The sequence below is a fragment of the Vicugna pacos genome, chromosome 10, assembly GCF_048564905.1.
Source record: "Vicugna pacos chromosome 10, VicPac4, whole genome shotgun sequence".
In the NCBI taxonomy this organism is placed as follows: domain Eukaryota; kingdom Metazoa; phylum Chordata; class Mammalia; order Artiodactyla; family Camelidae; genus Vicugna; species Vicugna pacos.
In genome coordinates, this window is record NC_132996.1 from 63,803,362 (window position 1) to 63,824,972 (window position 21,611).

General features: G+C 44.0%; 2 protein-coding genes across 2 annotated transcripts; both read left to right on the plus strand.

The window, feature by feature from the left end:
- The first annotated feature begins 9,920 nt into the window (after positions 1-9,920).
- Positions 9,921-10,877, plus strand: LOC102534633 (olfactory receptor 9Q1-like). Its single transcript, XM_006214166.4, has one exon. The coding sequence runs from the start codon at positions 9,921-9,923 to the stop codon at positions 10,875-10,877; it is 957 nt and encodes a 318-aa protein (XP_006214228.2).
- A 7,789-nt stretch (positions 10,878-18,666) lies between these two features.
- On the plus strand, positions 18,667-19,611 carry LOC102534875 (olfactory receptor 9Q2-like). Its single transcript, XM_072970836.1, has one exon. The coding sequence runs from the start codon at positions 18,667-18,669 to the stop codon at positions 19,609-19,611; it is 945 nt and encodes a 314-aa protein (XP_072826937.1).
- The last annotated feature ends 2,000 nt before the right edge of the window (positions 19,612-21,611 follow it).

A 21,611-nucleotide genomic window follows, 5' to 3' on the forward strand; every position in this document is an offset into this window, starting at 1 on the left:
CTTAACTGAATCTGGAGTGGATATAGTTTCCCACTCCAGCCTCATCCTTTTTATCAGGAGGGAAATGTCCTGTTTCAGCCCAGTAATAAACATAGAGCTACTCAGGTGGACTCAACATCTGAAGGAAGACCAGAATTTTCTTCAAAAAGGATCTGAAGTCATTGATAATAATCATGAACAGGTTCATCAGAACTTTTGCATATGCAAGCCTGAATTTTGTTCCAATCAGCAGGCTTTGGAAAAGCCCTAGGAATTTCTTCATGAAGCTCCCTAGCGATCGCCCAAGCCTGTTCATGTAATCAGTTAGCCGGCTGGTCTCCGGGTTTTAACTCTAGAGCCCTTTCAGGACTTTCCCTGCCAACGGTTTTCATCCAATGCTGGGCCTGACCTTCACCGATAAGCATATGAACTAGCTGATACAAGTCAGAGAAACCAGGTTGGTACGTTTGAGTGACTGTATTAAATTCCAGGAAAGAAGAGGAGACATTCCTCTTCCTGTTGGGCTATCGTGAGAGGGTGTGAGAGCTCCCCCTGCTGGTCTCCCAGCTGTATTTAATTGAGGTTTCTGTTTATTCAATTTTTACAGTGGGAAAGGATGGTGATGGTGAAAAGCCAGTGCTTAAAATCCCCAAATATTACTTGGCTGATTTTAGAGCCTCATCTTTGGAAATATTAGTTAGATTTTCATATGTGTTCATGATTATTTTGTGGCCACTGTCAACCCCTGTTTTATGCCACCTACCATGACTCCGGGTCTGGAAGAAGCAGGTGACGGCATATTTTAGAGGCTTTGACAAATGCAACCCCATCTATACATTTTACCTTTTCCCTGCCTTCCATAGACTTTATCAACTGATTTTACTTTCTGTGGCCTCCCATTGCTGCTGGCACAGACCTGGGAGATGTTAGCTTCCTCTATATATGATTTCTTGCTGCTGTGTATGATTTCTCTCTATAGGATTTCTGCTACTGTCTATGACTTGCTCTCTATGTCATTCCAACCAGACTAACTATAATCCTGTTCATCCACCTGTTCATCAACAAGTCCATCTAAACACCTGCAAATCAGGTCTCCCGGCAAAGACAGCTCTACCTCTGCCTCCTCCATAGCCACAGTGGGGTGGATCTTTGTGACTTGAGCTTCAACCTATGCACACAATGATTTAGGCAAGTCCCTGGAAGGGGGCGAGCCTGTGACCATGTTCTGCACAACTGTGAGCCCCAGGCTGCACTTTCTGATTTTATAGCCTGAGGAACAAGGAAGTGAAGGAGACCCCGAGGAAAGCTCTTAATAAAGCAAGTTGTACTGATTATCTTCACAGTTCTGCAAAATGCTCATCGAAAACCTCCCTTGTGGTACCAACCATCTGGGCTCGCCTTACCATTTGCCAGTGGTCACAGCACACAAGGTGTGGAACCAGGCCCCCAGAGGGAGAGACTCTTCCAGGAAGGAGCCTCCCATGAAGCTGCCTCCAGGGAAAGCAATGAAAGATGGAAGCAGAACATCAACAGAGAAATCCCAATTTTAACGGGGAGAAACACTGATAAAGATTTGAAATTAAATTATGTAAGGGCAACAACAGGGAAGGCTGACTTCAGCAGTAACACTTGTATTGAGCTGGAGAAGAGCAAAATGGGGCAGGGAGAAGATGAGGTAATGGATTTATGAGAATCAACCACCAAAGACTGCTTTATTGCCTATGAGGATATTTCTTAATATAACTAGAGATGTTGTTACACTTTGCCTGAGTGATTGATAATTTTATTGAAGTATAGTTGATTTACAATGTCATGTTAGTTTCTGGTGTACAGCATAGTGATTCAGTTTTATATGTATATATATATACACACACACACATATATATTCTTTTTCATTCTAGGTTATTACAAGATATTGAATATAGTTCCCCGTGCTATACAGTAGGACCTTTTTGTTTATTTTATATATAGTAGTTAGTGTCTGCTAATCCCAAACTTCTAATTTATCCCGGCCCCTCCCCCTTTCCCCCTTGGTAACTGTAAGTTTCCTTTCTATGTCTGTGAGTCTGTTTCTGTTTTGTAAATAAATTCATTTGTGTCCTTTTTTTAGATTCCACATATAAGTGATATCATGTGGTATTTGTCTTCCTCTGTCTGACTTACTTCACTTAATATGATCATCTCTAGGTCCGTCCATGTTGCTGCAAATGGCATTATTTCATTCTCTTTTGATGGCTGAGTACTACTGTATTGTATATATACACCACAACTTCTTTATCTAATCATCTGTTGATGGACATTGAGGTTGTTTCCATGTCTTGGCTATTGTAAATAGTGCTGCTTTGACCATTGGGGTACGCATATCTTTCTGAGTTAGAGTTTTCTATAATTTTATTTTCAAGTGAAAAGTTACATGCAAAGTACTTGGCATGGTGCCTGGCACTTAGCGGTCGCTCAGGGACGTTGGTTATCTCTGTGGCACTACAATTATTATTAGCAGTTTCTACAGTCATTAAAAACCAGATAGAAAGTTTTACTGCTATCTTAAAATAACTCTTTAGTGTAAACACTACAGTGTCATTGAATGTGTAAAGATTCAGACAGGAAGTAGGAAGAAAGGTTGAATTTTGGAAGTGGTCTGGGAAACACTCTTCGTACAGTGAAGACCAGGGTAACTTACTGGGGAGTGGCTTTATTTCCCCCACTCATTTCTCTTTCGTTTGATTTCCTCCATAACTTTATGAAGTTGGTACTATTATTCCCAATTGTACAGATGAGGTAGCTGAAGAATAGTGAGATTTTGCGTATTTCCCAAGCTCACACTGCTGGAAAGTGCAGGAGCCAGGATTCAAACCCAGGCAGTCTCATATCAGGACCCATGCCCTTAACCAACATCTATAATGCCCCTTCCTGGGTGAGCTCTAAGGGGTTAGAGAATACTAATTGGAAAGAGAAAAGGCTGAAATAGGAGCTATCTGCATTTAGGATTAAAGTACTCTGCAACATGAGAAAGATCTAATGGTCATGATGTTTTCCAGCAGCCGTGAGGGACACCCAACTGGGGTGTCCTGTCCCCACCAGGGAGCAGACTCATGACTTAACAAGATACATTTCCTACCTCGGGACATGGTAATATTTGTCCAGTAGGATCTCAGAAGCTCTTTGGGCCACTAACTGCCACGTGCCTGCCATTGTTTCCCGTTTCTACTGGGTGTGTTTACTATGGTTGTCCTGCCTGGCTCACCGATGCGTGTTGGATATTTGGGGGCAGGCGGATAACTTGTTTTTTTAGTTCATAGTTCTCTAGACCAAAGAGGGGGTTGCATCTGAACTGACAAAGATGATAAGATTCTAGACCTTAATTCCAATGATGTACAGCTGAGCCTTGAACAACACGGGTTTGAACTGCAGGGGTCTGCTTAGGTGGACCATGGTTGGGCCATGGTTGGTTGAATCCGTGGATATGGACCCACCAATGTGGAGGGCAACTATGGGACCTGAGCATTGGCAGAGTTTGGTATCTGGGTCAGGTCCTGGAGCCCACCCCCTGCAGATAACCTACGAATGACTTACAATTTGTGTGTTGCGGGATGATCTGAGGGTGGTGGTGAATGTATTTTGCATGTGGTTGGGGCGGTAAGACTTGAGTGTTTAAGGAAGATGGGGAAGAATGTTCAGAAAAAATCCACTTCTCTCCTCTCCCACTGTGAGCGGAATCTACTCCCCTGCTCCAGGATGCTGACCTTGACCACGCGACTCTCCTTGGCTGCTAGACATGCAGACCACAAGCAACAAAGTCTTGAACATGCTTTGGTGATGGGGCTTTGCCCCCTTGTGCTTCTGCCACTGTTAGGAGAACATGTCCTGGGTAGCTCGCTGGTCCAAAGATGATGAGAGACATGAAACAAATCGGGAATCAGGCTGCATCTTGGCCAAGCCAGCCCCACCCAGCCTAGATAATCCAAATCCTGGCCGACTCATCAGAGCCTTGCGAGTGTGAGAATAAACGCTTATTCTCGTGGGTCACTGCATTTGTGGGTGTTTGTACACCACGGTAGCTTAGTAGACAATCCATTGTCAAACATGAAAATTGCTGCACGATCCGTACTTCATTTTGGAGATTTACAAAGTGTGCTATCCCACTAAAGTCTGAGAAATTATTTAGTAAAGACAGTTTACGTCATTTAACCCAGTTTCCAAGACATCTTGGAGCGCTGAATCTTTTTTCGGTATGTTAAAAGTGAAAAAAAAAAAAAGGTTAGCTGGAGTTTGACCTAATTTTTTTCTATTAAAGAGAGAAATTTCCCTTTGTTGAGGGAAACATCTTAAAGAGTATCTGGATTATGGGATTTAAGAACCTCTAACGTATGTTCTAAATGGAAGGTATTTGGGTATTAAAGATTTATATTATCATGCATAACAATATATAAAGAATTGTGAGTCTTCTCTCAGTGGACTGGATTGGATAGGGATTTGGAAGTAGGGGGAACTGGGAGAAGAGAGATATAAATAAAAGATCATCTCTGCAGAGAAAGATGCGGGGTCAAACAGCAGCAGGCAGGCTTAAGGCAGAGGTGAGGAGAAGCCAGTGACCAATTTCTTGTGATGGAAGTGGCTGGGGGATTTGTACCCAATGACATCAGTTACTCAGTTCTAATTTCCTCCCTGTTCTGTGTAGTACTATGAACCTCTTATGTTTTCTACAATTTTTTTTTATTAAAAGTCTGCTACCCAAACAAACACACTGTATTCATTTTGCTTTAGAGAATGAAGGAAAAAGCAAAAAGGCTTCATGCTTGGTGTGGTGTGGTACTGGGAAGGGTGAGAGTCTTGGGAAGTGGGTACAGGAGTAAACAATGCTTTAGTGGGGGCAGGAGAATGGAGAGCCGTGCAAATGTCACGGTGAGCCCTTGAGTGTCCTTGGAAATTCTGGGGTGGGTTCTCGACTTTATATTGCACAAAGGATGACGGGTGTGGCAGAGATTTTAGCCCAGACGTTTGTTTGCACTGTGTCGGTGTGTTTCTGTACATTATCCAGATCCCCTGCAGTTATGTCGAGGCCATGGGACTAGATTCTGGTCGCTAGGAGGTGGCCATCTGCAGACCTTGTCCTTAGTGACATCCTCAATGATCAGTGATATCCTCAGGGATCTTGCCCTGTCTTCCCCGCCACTAGCAATCTTGAGGCCACCTTTTCCCCTGGCGTAGCTGCAAGACATAGAACTAACTAACCCACACTGGATTTTTCATGGGCTAACATAAACTCATTCTGTAAAGTCACTGAGATTTTAAGGTAATTTGTTAATACAGCATAGACCAGACGACTTATTTCTTCATGCAATGAGCTCTGGCCTCATGTGTATGTGTGTGTGGTCATAAAAAAAGAAGTCCTTCTGGGCAGCAGGGACTGTAGCCTAGGCAGAGTCCATTAGCAGCCAGTGTGTACAGGACAGACACAAATTCTAGTCCGCTCACCAGGAAACCATGTGACCTCGGACCTCTCTTTGCCATGTTTCCTCATCAGTACAAGTTAGAAGTTCGTTATCTCAGTCCCACAGGACAGTGCTTTGAAGTGGTTCAAGCTACTCCGCATGTATTGGATCTCATTAAGTTGACTTTCTTACATTTTCTCTTCCTAAGTGGAGGGTCGAGAGGAAGGAAGCGGAATATTCTTAAATGATTAAAGGCACTTGTTACAATAGCCAAGACATGGAAACAACCTAAATGTCCACTGGCAGATGAATGGATAAAGAAGTTGTGGTCTGTGTAGACAATGGAAGTAATGCCATTTGCAGCAGCATTGGTGGACCTAGAGATTATCATATTGAGTGAAGTTAAGTCAGAAAGAGAAAGACAAATATCATATGATATCATTTATATGAGGAATCTAAAAAATGACATAAACAAACTTATTTACAAAACAGAAACAGACTCATAGACGTAGAAAACAAGACTGGTTACCAAAGGGGAAAAGAGAGGGGAGGGATAAATTAGGAGTTTGAGATTAGCAGATACAAACTACTATATATAGAATAAACAACAAGGTCCTACTGTATAGCACAGGGAACTATATTAGTATCTCGTAATAACCTATAATGAAAAACTGTATATATATATATATACAGAAACTAACACGACATTGTAAATCAACTACACTTCAATTTTAAAAAAGGCACTTGTTAGGCTTGTCCTCGGAGACCTTTTGGTTTTGCTCTCCCTTTTCAAGCAAATCTGCTATGCAAGCACTCTGCTGAGCCATACTAGAGACGAGGCAAAAGGAAAATCAGTAATACTGGTGCCTTTTATTTAAAGTTTTAACATTTTACTCATCATAGATTTTTTGTACTGATTTTTATTTTTTAATAATATTAAATTATCATTTATCTTGTTTACCAAAGTTTTGGGTGCCACCTTAACTTCTGCACCTGAGGTGAGTGCCTCACTCACCTCGCCCTGGTCCTGGACTTGCCTAAATGCTGTCCTGTACTGCTGCCAACGTCACACTCATTGTCCCAGGAGTAGTCCCTGGACTTTCCTACGCCTATGAATTTGCTCACGCTGGTCTCCCTCCCTAAAAAGTTTTGCCCATCATATCCCCACCTCCCCAAGTCCATCCAAACTGCCTATCAAAGTCCACCTCCTCTGGGAAGCCATCCCTGATTTCCCCCACCTATAAGGAATCTTGCCTTACACTGAATACCCATGGCTTCCTACCTACACCTCATTTAAGAGTTTAGTACTTGTTATCTTGTAGGATGGATAATTACGTAACCTATGAGGTAGCATAGTCCTTGGAGACAAGCATTGTGTTTTTTCTTTTAGAGAGATTTGTTTCATTTTGTATCTCTTGCTGTTCATTTAGAACGCTTAGCACAGTGATGAATCAATGATCAATATGGTCTCATTTTCTCTTGGTTCTCATAGTTGTCAAAGAGAACAATTATTCTGCAATTATCCTGCTCTTCCCCCATCTTCCTTATTTCCTTCTCCGAATTGAGACATCTTGAAATACAATGGCTTAGCAAAATGCCTGTGAACGTGGGACTACAGGAATACTGCAGCGTTGAAGATACAGAGAGCTGGCAAAGGTCAGGTCAACAAAAAGAACGTGCCGGTTTCTCCTCTGGGCAACATCCCAGGCTTTTGCTTTGCCTGTGACTTCATTTGCTTTTAAAGGAAAAAAAAAAAAAAAAAAAAAAAAAAAGGGAAGTGGGGGAACACAGCAAAAACTCGTGATTTCCAGAGAGGGCAAACTCAGAAGACACGCTGTGACTTGTTGAGGTCTCTGTGTAGCATCCCCGCTGTGTCCTTCTGAGCCATGTGACCAAAGCCGTGTTTACAAAGCACTCTTACTCTTTCCAGGTTGTGGCCACACTGATGGGGCTATGATTTCTGACACTGTTCTGATTAGAGAAATTAAGGACAGAGCCACCTCCCTCCTCAAGGCGCCGTGCAGCACGGGGATGCAGGTCTTTTGGACCTCATTTAGTGCGCATGTTGAGGTGCCCTGGGAGCTGGGACTGGGCCCGGGAGCCTTGTTAAGGATCCACGTGAGCCATAACTGCCTTTCCCTGGAGACCACATCACCCATGGACTGGGGACTTCCAACTTTTCGGGACTATTAGCGTCTTCTCCAAAAGGGATTTGCACTGGCGTCAGGAGCCCATACGACAAGGCTTTTCTCTAATCTCTGCTTTCCCAGCCTGGGACTGAACAAAAACCGGAGTGAGGAATGCATGTTACCTGGGATTAGCACATCACGGAAGCAGAAATTTTAAGGGAAGAGAGAGAAGAAAGTGCTTGACAGACCACAATTGGTAAGGGGCTTGGGGGCGATCCGATGCCGGGACTGACATTCCGGCAGCTGTGACACTACTGCCCCCAAGTTGATTCACTAATTTGTGTGTGTGTGTGTGTGTGTGTGGAGTGTAGGAGGAGGGGGAAGGACACTGAAGCCTGGAGAGATCAAGTAACTTGCTCAGTGTCATAATTGAGCAGATTTGGGAGGACAAGACCCACCCAGACCTCCCGCTCCCCAGCACAGTGGTCTCTGCCCAGACCCTCAGGATAGGATGGTTCTCCAAGCAGTGGAAGGAGAAACAGTTTTTCCGAGGCCAAGGAAAAATAGTGGATAAAGAGAGAAGAGGCCTGGCCAGGAAAAGGCAAATTTCGGTTTAGGTGCAATTCAGATCACCAGATCCAGTCTGTTGTATTTATCATTTTCTCCAATATGTCAGCCCAACACTGGCCTCGCTGCCAGAGCCTAACACTTTAAAAATGATCAGTGTCCTCCCTACCCCACTGCACCGCAACCCTGCCAAACGACTTTCCATCCTTCGGCACAGGAGTGCCCATCAGCCTTCAGAATAGACTGCAGAGCTGGTGCTCATGCTTGTCTGCTTAAAGAGGGACGATTCCCGGGTCCTCTTGGGCTGTTAGAGCAGACTTGCCATGCATGTGAGATCCTGACATAAGATCAGTTGGGATTCTGTGTGCAGTTCTGCTCTCAATGGCAGTTTCACTCACCATTTACTAGCTGTGCAGTCTTAGGCACAAGACCGAAATACTTAAACTCTTTCTGTCTCAGTTGCCTCATCTGTGAAATGGGGATAATAAAAGTTCCTACCTCATAAAGTGGTTGTGGGGATTAAATGACTTAATATGTAAATCACTTAGAAGAGTGTCTATTTGTTCTCTGTTATTAACGAGAATCATATTTGTTCTTTAAAAAATCCATTTTGGGTAAACTAAGGATCTAATTAAGGCAGTAGCTTTCTGTTAAGTAAGCACATTGTTATGCTGAGAATTGTAGGATAAACCCAAAGATGGCTTATGACCACCATGAATATTGATTGATTTCAATGGGTTCTTAGACTTCAGACAGTTTAAAAAAATGTTTGCATAAAAATAAAAATCACTTGAACACTTGCACAATGCCTTACCCTTTGCAAGATGCTTCATATGTCATTGGAGAACTTAATTTATTCCACAAAGACATATTGCAGCCTTATGATGTGCTGAGCTCCAGGGGCACACCCCCTGACCAGGGAAGACAGACTCAAGAGAGATTTCTTGGGGGAAGGAGGATCTGAGCTGAGGTTTGGAGGTAGGGTAGGAGTCGGGCAGGACCCTGAGGATGAGAAAGACAAGGTGTTCCAGTGGAAGGGGTGGCCCGTGGGAAGCACGGAATTCTGAGAGAACACAGAGGATGAGAGAAGCTGCAAAAATTTCAGGTGGCTGAAGAGAAGTGTGCAAGGTGGAGTGTGGCTGTGGGTTCGAGGAATGAGAAGTAAGGATGTGATGGGAGGAAGTAAGCAGGGGAGACCTCAAGGGGAGCATTCCCTGACATGCAGAGGAGGTTAAAGAATATCCTCTTCTAGTTGGGGCGCTCTGCCTGGATTTTTAACATAGAGTGAGATGTGACTGAATTAGTCTTAGAAATATCACTCTGGCCACAATGAGAAGCAAGCATTGGAAAGAAGCAAGTCTGAGGGCAGGGGGAGCTGCTAAGTTACAATCTGGGTAAGAGATGAAGAGGGTTTGGAATAAGGGGAGAGCTGTGGTCATGGAGAAAAAGGGACAGAGTCTGCTGATGGATATTCCCATGGGAGGCAGGACCCCGTGTATCAACCCCTATTGGAGCCATAGAGAAATTCTGGTTGAGTGGTTATGGGATGTGCTGGGGTTCACACAGCTAGTTAGCAATAAAGGCGGGAGAACAAGAACTCCTATTCCACAAATGTTTTCCTGTCTCAGTTTTCTTGACGTGCCAGGAAGACTGCATGTCACAGAACTCCCGTGAAGGTAGGGGCCAAGCCCAGCCATCTCTGAAGCTCAACATAGCACATGTTCAATGCATGCAAACCAGAAATACAGGTAAATCCTCCTTGTCGCTTCCTAACTGACTTCTCATCCTGGCCCTCTCAGGCATCTCTGGCTTCATGTCAGGGAAGAACCTCACCCTGGTGACGGAATTCCTCCTGGTCGCATTCACTGACTGTCCTGAGCGGGCACGGCCTCTCTTCCTCCTGTTTCTGTTTATCTATGTCGTGACCCTGTCGGGGAACCTGGGCATGATCATCCTGATCCGTGTGGATCGCCGGCTGCACACCCCCATGTACTTCCTCCTGAGTCACCTGTCGCTCGTGGACATGTGTTTCTCGTCTGTCACCGTGCCTCAGCTGCTGGCCGTGCTGCTGGAGCGCAGGGCAGCTCTCGCCTACACACGCTGCGCAGCCCAGTTCTTCCTCTTCACCCTCTTCGGCTCAGCTGACTGCTACCTCCTGGCCCTCATGGCCTACGACCGCTGCGTGGCCGTGTGCCGACCCCTGCTCTATGTCACTGTCATGACGCAGAAGACCCCCTGGGCCTTTGTGGGTGGGGCTTACGGCGCTGGGCTCTTCAGCGCCACCGTGCGGACGGTCTCCGCTTTCACGCTCTCCTTTTGCGGAACGAACGAGATCGACTTCATGTTCTGTGACCTCCCGCCTCTCTTAAAGATGACCTGCGGGGACAGCTACACCCAGGAAGTGGTAATTATCGTGTTTGCCGTTTTTGTCATCCCCGCCTGCCTGGGGATGATTCTGGTGTCCTACCTGCTTATCATCGTGGCCATTGTGAAGATCCCCTCAGCTGGAGGCAGGGCCAAGACCTTCTCCACGTGCGCCTCCCACCTCACCTCCGTGTCCCTCTACTTTGGGACCCTCATCTTCATGTATCTGAGAGGGAACTCGGGCCGGTCCTCTAAGGAGGATAGGGTGGTGTCTGTGTTTTACACAGCAGTGATCCCCATGTTGAACCCCTTCATCTACAGCCTGAGGAACAAGGAGGTGAAGGAGGCTGTGAGGAAGATACTCAACAGAGCCAGGTCGTCCTTGCCCAACCTTGGAAAGTCCTGAGGACCACCTCCTCTGCAGTGACAGCATTCTGGGAACTCGTTATTTGTAACACGCCCGAGGTTGAAGTGAGTATGTCACGGGACAAGGTGTAAGCAAGAACCAGAGCTTTTAGTTCCAGGGAGAGAAAGGAACGAAAGGAAGAGGGAGCCTGAGAAGAGACTGGAGTGAGAGCTCTAACTCCCAGGACAGGAGACAAAAGAATCTGAAGTTGAATCTTGTGTAATTCAGACGTGGCACACCTCACAGGTCTGTGACTATCTTTTTGGTGCAATCTTCTATGAAAGATTTCCCATCATACAGAAATGTTGAAAATAATGTGTAGTGAACTCCCTGTACTCAATGCTTAGATATTTTTTGCTTTATCACACATATATGATCTACTTATCCATCCTTCTGTTCATTCACCAATCCACCTTGTTTCTTTCTTTCTTTTTTTTTTTAATTGACGTATAGTCAGTTACAATGTGTCAATGTCTGGTGTACAGCACAATGTCCCAGTCATGCATATACAAACATATATTCCTTTTCATTTTTTTTCCATTAAAGGTTATTACAAGATATTGACCATAGTTTCCCGTGCTATACAAAAGAAACCTTTTTTTTCCACTTTATTTCTTGATACACTTCAAAGTGAGTTTCAGACATCAGTATTAGTACTCTTCAATCCTATATGTTCCAGAATGATGTCATCAATTAGGATTCCATATTTAGATTATGTTTATTAAATGTTTTAAATTGAAGTATAGTTGATTCACAATATTATGTTAGTTCCAGGTGTACAGTATAGTAATTCAGTCTTTTTATATGCCATTATAGGTTATTACAAGATAATAATTCCCTATGATATAAAGTGTATCCTTGTTGCTTTTCTACTTTATACACAGTAGTTTGTATCTGTTAATCCCATACCCCTAATTTGTCCCTCCTCCCTTCCCTCTCTCCCCTTTGGTAATCACAAGTTTATTTTATAATATATGTGAGTCTGTTTCTGATTTGCATATACATTCATTTGTATTATTTTTTAGATTTCACATATAAATGGTTTCATACAGTATTTGTCTTCCTCTGTCTGATTTATTTCACTAAGCATAATATTCTCTAGGTCCATCCATACTGCTGCAAATGACAGTCTTTCTTTTTTGTGGCTGACTAATATTCCATTATATATGTATATTCTCAATTCAATCATCTGTTGATGGGCACATGAGTAACTTCCATGTCTTGGCTATTATAAATAATGCTGCCATGAACATTGGAGTGCATGTGTCTTTTTGAATTAGAGTTTTTGTTTTTTCTGGATACAGACCCAGGAGTGGAATTGCTGGATGGCATGGTAGTCCTAGTTTTAGTTTTTAAAGGAATCTCCATATTTCTCTCCATAGTAGCTGCACCAATTTACACTTCCATCAGCAGTATACAAGGGTTCCCCTTTCTCCACATCCTCTTCAACATTTGTTATTTGTAGACGTTTTGATGATAGCCATCCTGACAGGTATGAGGAGATATCTCATTGTTGAAATAAACTCAAAATGGTTTAAAGGCCTACATGTAAGAACAGAAATCATAAAACTCCTAGAAGAGAACACAGACAGGAGACTCTTTGACACACAGCATAGCAATATTTTCTTGGATCAGTCTTGTAAGGCAAAAGAAACAAAAGGAAAAAGAAAAAAATGGCACCTAATTATACTTAAAAGCTTTTGCACAGCAAAGGAAACCATCAATAAAACAAACAAAAGAACCCTACAGACTGGGAGAAAATATTTGCAAATGATGTGACTGACAAGGAGTTAATATCCAAAACATGTAAACAGCTCATACAACTCAATATATAAACAACAAACAACCCAATCACAAAATGGGCAGAAGACCTGAATAGACATTTTCCCAAAGAAGACATACAGATGTCCAACAGGTACATGAAAAGATGCTCAACATTGTTAACTATTAGAGAAATACGGATGATGTTTATTTTATGATTACATTAAGGTAGAAGTTTGATAATGCAGTTAATAAAGTTGACCCTGCTGAAAATATTCTTCAGGCTCCTGTGGTAGTTTCCAGGGATGCCTCACATGAATCGCCACGTGCTCACAGTAACATGTCTGTTGGTTGCAGTCACCACTGGAAAGATGCCCTGTTCTTTCTTCTACTCCATCTGCTCCAGCTCCCATTTACAACATTATGTGCTGAAAACCCACTGGGTGATTAAGATCATTCCCACTGCCCATAATGGTATCTGCAGAGTCCGTGTGGTGGATGTCGACTCTGTGTTCTTGTAGCTTTTGACCTGGGGGAGGCAGAGCATTGCTGCATCCCATTCAGGGCTGAGCAGGAGGGAACTCTGATCTTCCCTGGGTCCCTGGGCTCTGCAGCAACTCTGCCTGCATCCAAAGCCTCCTGGAATCTGTGGGTCTTGCTCTTCATCTCTCTGTAGGTACCCCAACCAAATCTAAGGCACTGGGGGTGGGGGGCGGGGAACAGGCCCCAGCTGCTCATCATTTTCTGTCTTCCCTTTGATTCTTATTCCCGGAACTCAAACTCCTTTTCTTCCTGTCCCTTGGATTACTAACCAACCAACCAACCAACCAACAAAACCCCCAAGATCCCAGGGATATGAATGATATAAACCATCATGGGAGGGGGTAAGGGGTGACAGTACAAACAGAGGATGATTCCAAACTCAGCCAGCCAAAAATGATGTGTGACACCCGGAAATCCTGCAAGAGGATTTTAAATCAGAAGAAGCAGATGAGTGAAACATGGAAGAGTCAGGGTGAAGGCAGCCAAAGAATATTCAATTTAAGTTCACTTATAATAAAATAAAACATTTAAATCTTCAAAGACATGATGTTCACTCTAGAAGACAGGAAGCTTTAAAATATATAATTTTCATAGGAAATATTTGATCCCTTTAATGATGGTTTGTCTTGTTATCAAAACCTTGGCTGAAAATGCATAGCTCCGCTAAAATGGGGAAGGTTGATAAATAGTTCCTGTGTCAATTGTGTTACGGGCGGTGGGAAAAGTTAAGGAAGTAGTTAGAAAGCTTGGATGGGTCAAACAAAGTTCCCTCCTGATTGAAAGAGACAACATTGGTTCTGTGTGAATGAGAGTAGCACATGCAGAATTATTTGTTCTCCCAGAATCGGCCAGAAGGCAGGGAGCACTCAGTGAATTTCAAGGGACTATTAAGAGAATGCATTGCCAGGTCTAAGGAGACAACTTAATGCCTCTTTCTGATTAAATTCTGAGCAGGCAGTTGAAGACTTCTATTTAAGAAGGAAGGGCTAACTGAAAAGGTTCTAGGAACTTGCGGTCACGAAGCCCCAGCCTTGCCTGTGAGACTTCATATAATTTGAACTCTATAGAAAGAGCTTAAGGAAAGTTAAAAAAAAAATGCTTGCCACTTATGGATGAGAGGGGAGACAGGGGTAAATTAGATAATTTTAAAGATTAGTTGATAATAGGGAGGTTACCTTGTTGTAAATAGGTGTTAGTATTTCCTTATGTCTTGCTGTGTCTTATCTTGAAGCCATTCAAATAAAGCAACATGTAATTGCTTTTGTTGAGTTATTTTAATTCTGAGTCTCGTTTTATCGAAGATACATAGCTGATGAGAAATCATTCAAATCATCTTTGCTTAGAATGGTGAGGCCATCTGGGGCCAAGGTGGATGCCGACTCCAGCTTTTCCCTGTGGCTGTGAGTAACACTTCTTAGACTGTGCAGGGGCCTGGACAAGTACCCCAGGAATTTTCGACCACGATCTGCTCAGCCTGCAGCTTAGATCCCACATCTAAGCCCAGTCTCCTTCTTTTTAAAAGGGTAGGAAGAAAATACAGACCTAGAAGGAGAAACTCCTCAATTATTCCCAAACATGGAATTCGGAGACATCCTTACAAAGGTTTTGCAAAATAATGTAGGAATTAAGAGTGCACATTCTGGAGCCAGAATGCTTGGGTTCAAACCCTAGCTCTGGCCCCTTACTCTGGGACTACTGATGACCTACATTGACTTTCTGTGCTTACATTTTCTCATCTCCTTAAAATGGGCATAATAATAGTACCCAACTCATAGGACTGTTGTGCAGATTAAATGAACTAACACATCTATCTGCCAGTCAATCATCTGTCAGCTTAGTAGGGTGAACTGGCATATGGTAAGCAGCTTAAGTAGTCTTTGCTATTACAATCCTGTTGGATTTCCTGCCCACATTTTGGTTCGGCTACCACCATGGCCTGAATCTCTGAGTCAGGAAACCAAAGTTGGTCTGATATGTAGGTCTTAGGACCAAATCTCTAAACTTTTACTTTAATTTTATAGGCCCCAGTACTCACCTATGTGAAATCCTGATCTATACTCTCCGAGGTTCCGCCTGCTTTTCTGGGCTGGCCTTATGGCGATTAAATCATCTTAACATTTATCTGACAGTGCTTTCAAATGTTACCGTAGCTTCTTGAAAGTTGGGTTCTGATGGCCTCAGCAGCCGGCTTCGCCTGGGGGTGGGTTTGGAGGGGTCACTATTATTTATGAGGTAGAACTTCAGGGGCTCAGCCATCGGACCCACTTCACGACTGAAGGAAACTCCTTTCTTAAAGGGCATGATGGTTTCCTCTTCCACAGTGCCTGAGACATCCCCCCGGGGAAATGGCGCTCCCCTCCAATTCCTTTCCCAGGAGGAGTGATTTCTCTTGGGGCAGCCAGTGTGACAGAGAGTTAAAGATGCCAGATCCTGAAATGAGTCATCAAGAAACACCTTTTCTTGGGGTGATCACTGCCTTGCTATTTGGCGTTTGGTCAGCTGCTAAGCTTTTTGCTAGAGCTGGCCTGCCCGCGGGTCATCTTCCCCCAGAAGCTCTAGCACTGCAGGATGCTAATCTGCTCTCAGTGAAAAAGAGGTTCTGTGGTCAAATATTTTGTGGGAAATGGTGGGTTAAAGAAAGTCGACAAGATTTCTTAAATATAGGACCTTATCCATCCTTTAACGTGCTGCAGTGCAATATGATTTTCCACGTGGAGGATGTGGTGCGCAGTGATTTCCAAAGTTAGGAGAGGAGTCAAACAATTCCCCCCTCAGGAATGTCTACTAAGACACCTGGGTAAACATAAGGCTTTGCCAGGTAGGAGAACCCTTGGCAGGGATTCTCAAATTTTGCTGCATGTTGTAATCACCTGGGGATTAAAAAAACCAAATCAAACAAAACAAAACAACACTGATATCTGGCTGCTACACTCAAGCATTCTGGTTTACTTGTTTCGGGGTACACTCTGGGCCTCTGGATTTGAAAACTCCCCGGGTGATTCTATTGTGCAGCAAAGTTGAGAACCACTGCCCTAGATCCTCTGTGTCATCTTCCAAGCAGAGCACTGACCCGGCTCAAGTCATTGTTTTGCCACCAAGTAGCTGCAGAGCCCTCTCTGTATCTAGGTGGTTAAGTTAATAAGACAGGGAAGCATCAAACCCACTCCAGCTATCTTAGGTCTCCTGTGAAGAAGGAGGGCACCGGTGGGACTTTGCGGACATCACGCTCTTCAGGAACATGCTTTCATTATTTTACTTCATGGTCCAGTGCACAGAGGGTCAGGCAGGACGAGAGCTCCTGTGAATGCGTCCCAAGGCACTGTCTCTGGGTGTAATTTTTGAAGATTAACTTACCAGAACCACCTCGGGTGCCTGTTAACATTGTAGATGCCTGTGCCCTATGGTGGAGGCACTGCATCAGAATTTATGGAAGTGGGACAGTATTATCACCTTTTAAATAAGTTCGCTGGGTAATTCTTACACACACGGGACTTTGAGAATCAGTGCGCTGGAGGACAGGTTGGTCACCATTAAGAATTCGCTCAGTTTGCCTTGTGAGAAGTCTGTTCATGACCTGCTCATACCTGCCTCTCCAACATTTCATCTCATGACTCTCCCCTCAGGACAAGTCTCTGTTTCTGCCAAAGAGTGAAACTTTAGAGTCACCAATCACCCATGTCTTGGTGATGGGGAGCAAAAGCTTGTGCTTACAAAACAGCCTCCTTTTAGGATCAGGTCGTAGTTGGCTGGAGTGTTATTGTGCATAAACCGCTGATGAAATTCTCAACTGAGATAGAGGAAATCTTCAAAGAAATAGAATCCTTTTGGTACAAGGCAGGAATGAGGCAAGACTAGGAACCAGCCCCATCAGACCCCTCTGGCAGGATGCAGAATGGGGCTTTGGGAGTTGGAAATTAAAGAGAAATTTTCAAAAATATTAGACACCTTGTTAGGAAGATAAATTGTTTCTCTCTGGAGATTTACCTCAGGAACCAATTATGGCATGAAGCTGGGGCAGCGAATACAAAAAGCACCACCAGCATGGTCTATTGCAGGATCAGAAGTTCAGGGGAGAGGCTGGTCCCTGAGCCCTGCTATCCTGGGCTGAGCCTGAAAAAAAAATCCTGGGAAACGCTAATGCCAAGGATGCGCTGTTTTGTCAAGGGTGAGAATAAGACATAGAGTTTCTGGAAGCAACTCCCTATCAACCTGGTTGCTATGATTATGGACTGCTATTATTGTCGTTTATTTAAAGGGGGTAAAGACAAGGTCATTGGAGTCCAGAGGGGAAAAGTGACTTGCCCAGGGTCACACATCCAGTCTAAGTGAGCTAGAACCCAGGTCTCCTCTGGATTGGCAGGTCACCGGCAGAGGAAACACTAAACGAAGGAAGAATACGCTGGTGATGTGGAATTCAGGTGAGGATGCTTCATGCCAAGCTCATGGCTTCCAAATCTAATTTCTTTTCTTTATTCTTATTTCTAGTGGGTCAGCTCAGTTACTGGCCTGGCTGCTGGTGCATCAGGGTGTCAAATGCGACCAAAGCCCTCCTTTACAGCCCTACTCTAGAACTCTGTTAAGAACCCTCAGCTCCATTAACCCAGATTCCTCCAACATGCTGTGACCCCAGCAGGCTGCACAGGCAGATCTGCTTTCAAATTTGGTTGCTGTTTATTATCCAACTGCTGCTTTTATTAGGGACTGTGAGAACAACCACACCGAGCTCGTGGAGCATTTTAGGTGCTGAAGGGAGCTGATGTCTGCTCTTTTGATTCCAAGGTTAATGTGAGTACTTACAAGAATCAAAAAAAAAAAAAGCACCCCCCACCCCAAAACTCGTAATAAGCCAGCCAACTCTAATTAGGAGAACAGCTACTTGTTAAATATGCATGCTATTAGACTGAAAATAGAAATATTCCTATAAGCAGAGCCCACTGCTGATTGCTAATGGATTTTTTTTTTGGTTTGCATTCTTTTGTTCATGGAGTAGAAATTGCCCTTCCTTGAAACATTCATTTAAAAGTTTAAATAGCCACCATATATATATATGTATGTAGAGTGCTTTTAGCTTTCCAATGCACTTTTGCATCTGTTTATCTGTTTTAATCTGTGCATTAACCTTATCTCATAAGCAGGGCAGATATGATCCCCTTTTGATGGAAGAGGAAGTTGAGGTTCAGAGAGGTTAAGTGCCTTGTGTAAGATCAAACAGCTAATTGGGGACAGAGCTGCAAATACAAGAGCTGACTTGTAAATCGGTGAATCACATGCTCTCCATTCTTAGTGTAATCAATGCATTCATCACTTTTCATCTTGTATTGTAGTGGGTACATTTTCACATTAGGCTGAGAAGTGTGCTAATGTCAAGCACCACCTATCAGACAGCTCAGTCTGAAGCTTCTCGCTTGAACTGACTTGTACTGGTCTTCCTGGATCCCGTCACTGGGCGCTTTTGTCTTAGCCTTCAAGGGAAAATGCTGAATGGATGGCCGGGATGAATGACACCGTAGTGACCTATTTCTTCCTCACCGTGTTCCCTGAGCATCCCGAGTGGGCGCTGCCTCTCTTCTTGGTCTTTCTGGGTTTCTATCTGCTCACTCTGCTGGGGAACGCGGGGATGATCTTCCTGATCCGCAGGGATCGCCGGCTCCACACCCCGATGTACTTCTTCCTCGGCCACCTTTCCCTCATGGACATCTGCTACTCCTCCGCCATCGTGCCCCAGATGCTGGCCGTGCTGCTGGAACACGGCGTCGTCATCTCCAGAGCCCGCTGTGCAGCCCAGTTCTTCCTCTTCACCTTCTTCGCTTCCATTGACTGCTACCTCCTGGCCATCATGGCCTATGACCGCTACGTGGCCGTGTGCCGACCCCTGCTCTATGTCACCATCGTGACCGAGAAGGCCCGCCTGGGTCTGGTCGTTGGGGCTTATGTTGCTGGTTTTTCCAGTGCCTTTGTTCGAACGGTCACAGCCTTCACGCTCTCCTTTTGTGGAAACAATGAGATCAATTTTATTTTCTGTGACCTACCCCCTCTGTTAAAACTCACTTGTGGGGAAAGCTACCCCCAGGAAGTGGTGATTATTGTGTTTGCCAGCTTTGTCATGCCTGCCTGTATACTGGTGATCTTGGTTTCCTACCTGTTCATCGTGGTGGCCGTCCTGCAGATCCGCTCTGCCGGGGGCCGGGCCAAGACCTTCTCTACCTGTGCCTCCCACCTCACTGCCGTCGGCCTCTTCTTTGGGACCCTCATCTTCATGTACCTGCGAGATAACTCGGGCCAGTCCTCGGAGGCGGACCGAGGGGTGTCAGTGCTCTACACGGTGGTGACCCCCATGCTGAACCCCCTCATCTACAGCCTGAGGAATAAGGAGGTAAAGGAGGCTGCTGTGAAAGCCCTGAGCCCATCCAAGCCTCTGGGAAGGCCCTAGCGGGACCCTCGGCGGATCTGAGTCCTTACTTCCTCCATCCTTCCCGTCTTTCCTCAGATATCCCCTGCTTTCCCAGACAACCTGATTAAAATTGCACGTGAACTTCCCACCTCCACTGTCTGATTTACTAGATCGTGTAACACTTGTCATTATCTGATGTCCTGTGTTTTACATATTTGATATTGTCTAATCCTCACAACCAGAAGTAAACTCCACGGGAGTAAGCGTTTTTAGCTGTGAGATTCACCCCGGTACGCCCAGTGCCTCGCAAAGCACCATGAAGGCCCTCAGTACATATGTGTTGAATGAATGAATGAAGCGCAGGTTCCAGTGTTGACCTTTCAGTTTCAACTCCTTCTGTCCTCAGGTTTCTTATCTGCCAAGTGGGTTTCCCTATTTTATAGGCTGATGTTTTGGGGGATTCAGTGCATGAATGGACAAGGACCACGCTGGTCTTATTCACTAGGATCTGTTGAATGTAGTGCATTGCTTGGCACAACGAACACTTGATGGGTGAAGCAAAAATATTTGGAAAATCAAAAAGCTGTCTACAAATGCAACTAACTTTTTTTTTAATTTTTAAATTGAAGTATAGTTGATGGGCAATATTACATGTTACAAGTATACAACAGTGATTCACTATTTTTAAAGGATATATTCCATTTAAAGTTTTTTTTTAAAATAAAATATTGGCTACATTCCCTGCATTGTACAATATATCCTAGTAGCTTGTTTATTTTATACACGACAGTTTGTACCTCTTAATCCCCTACCCTGTCCTGTCCCTCCCTCTCCCTCCCTCTCCCCACTGGTAACCACTAGTTTGTTTTCTATAACTCTCAGTCTGACCAGCCACTGCTTTTGTAAAAAATTGAAGTGTAGTTGATTTACAATGTTAGTTTCAGGTGTACAGCAAAGCGATTCAATTATACATATACGTGCATTCATATATACACATTTATTTTCAGATCCTTTTCCATTATAGCTTATTATAAGAACGTGAATATAGTTCCCTGTGCTCTACATCCAACTACTGTTTTTGATCCAAAGGGATTTTCCGAATCCCATCATTTATGTTTTCCTTGTTTCTCTTCTTACTGTTTCTGTGGATATTGAAGAATCATAACATTAATATTCGTGATGATGATACATAGACAGCAACTAAGATGTATTAGGCAGGCATCACCTTCGGAGAATTTCGATGTTTGCTACAGGGGTTATCTGATTTAATTCCCACCACAACCCTGTGAGGCATGTTCAGTTACTTTTCCTGTTTTACAGGTAGATGAGGCCCCTGAGACTTAGAGGTGAGTAACTGTCTCAGGGTCAGCGAGCATGTAGGGGAGCGGGGCTCCCACCCCACCCAAGCCTGAGCTATTTGTTGCCATACACACAGTCTCCTGCTGCGACCTACTGCTCGCTCTATATATTCACTCTATCTGGAATTTATTGTTATTGCAATTTGCTCTTTTCTTTTACTTGGTGGAGAAAAGATAGAAGTCCAATTTGTAGAGGCGGGGGCAGTCAACAACATGTATTTTGTAGCCCCGATGTGCTAGTACTGTGTAATGGGGCAGCATGTGTCAGTGTGCACATGCACGCATGCGTGCACGTGTGTGTACGCCCATGTGTGGGCATGTAGTTGTGTATGAGAAAATGAAGTGTGTTGATTAAACAGATGACAGATTCTGAACTCAAGGAACTTTCATTTGAATGGCATATAACAAATTTTAGAAAAGAGTTTGGTAGGCATGTTTAGAAAATTGGGAAAAAAAAATTGCACGGGTGGCCAAGAGATTTGGATTCACACATCAGTCTTTGTTCATGTTTTTGCATAAATCACTTAAAACCTGCAGAACGGGGTGAAGCAACTCCACAGAATGCATCTTGGAGGCTTTTTTTTTTTAAATATTAACTGCCATGCAAATGTTCCCCGGACACCTCAACTTCTGTAGTAGGTGGTAAGAGGCATCTGTGTTGTAGAAAGAGCTCAGAACTTG

What these genes read in the sequence shown, in the direction of transcription:
- LOC102534633 (XM_006214166.4), top strand. Translation starts at nt 9,921, where the DNA reads ATGTCAGGGAAGAACCTCACCCTGGTGACGGAATTCCTCCTGGTCGCA.
- LOC102534875 (XM_072970836.1), top strand. Translation starts at nt 18,667, where the DNA reads ATGGCCGGGATGAATGACACCGTAGTGACCTATTTCTTCCTCACCGTG.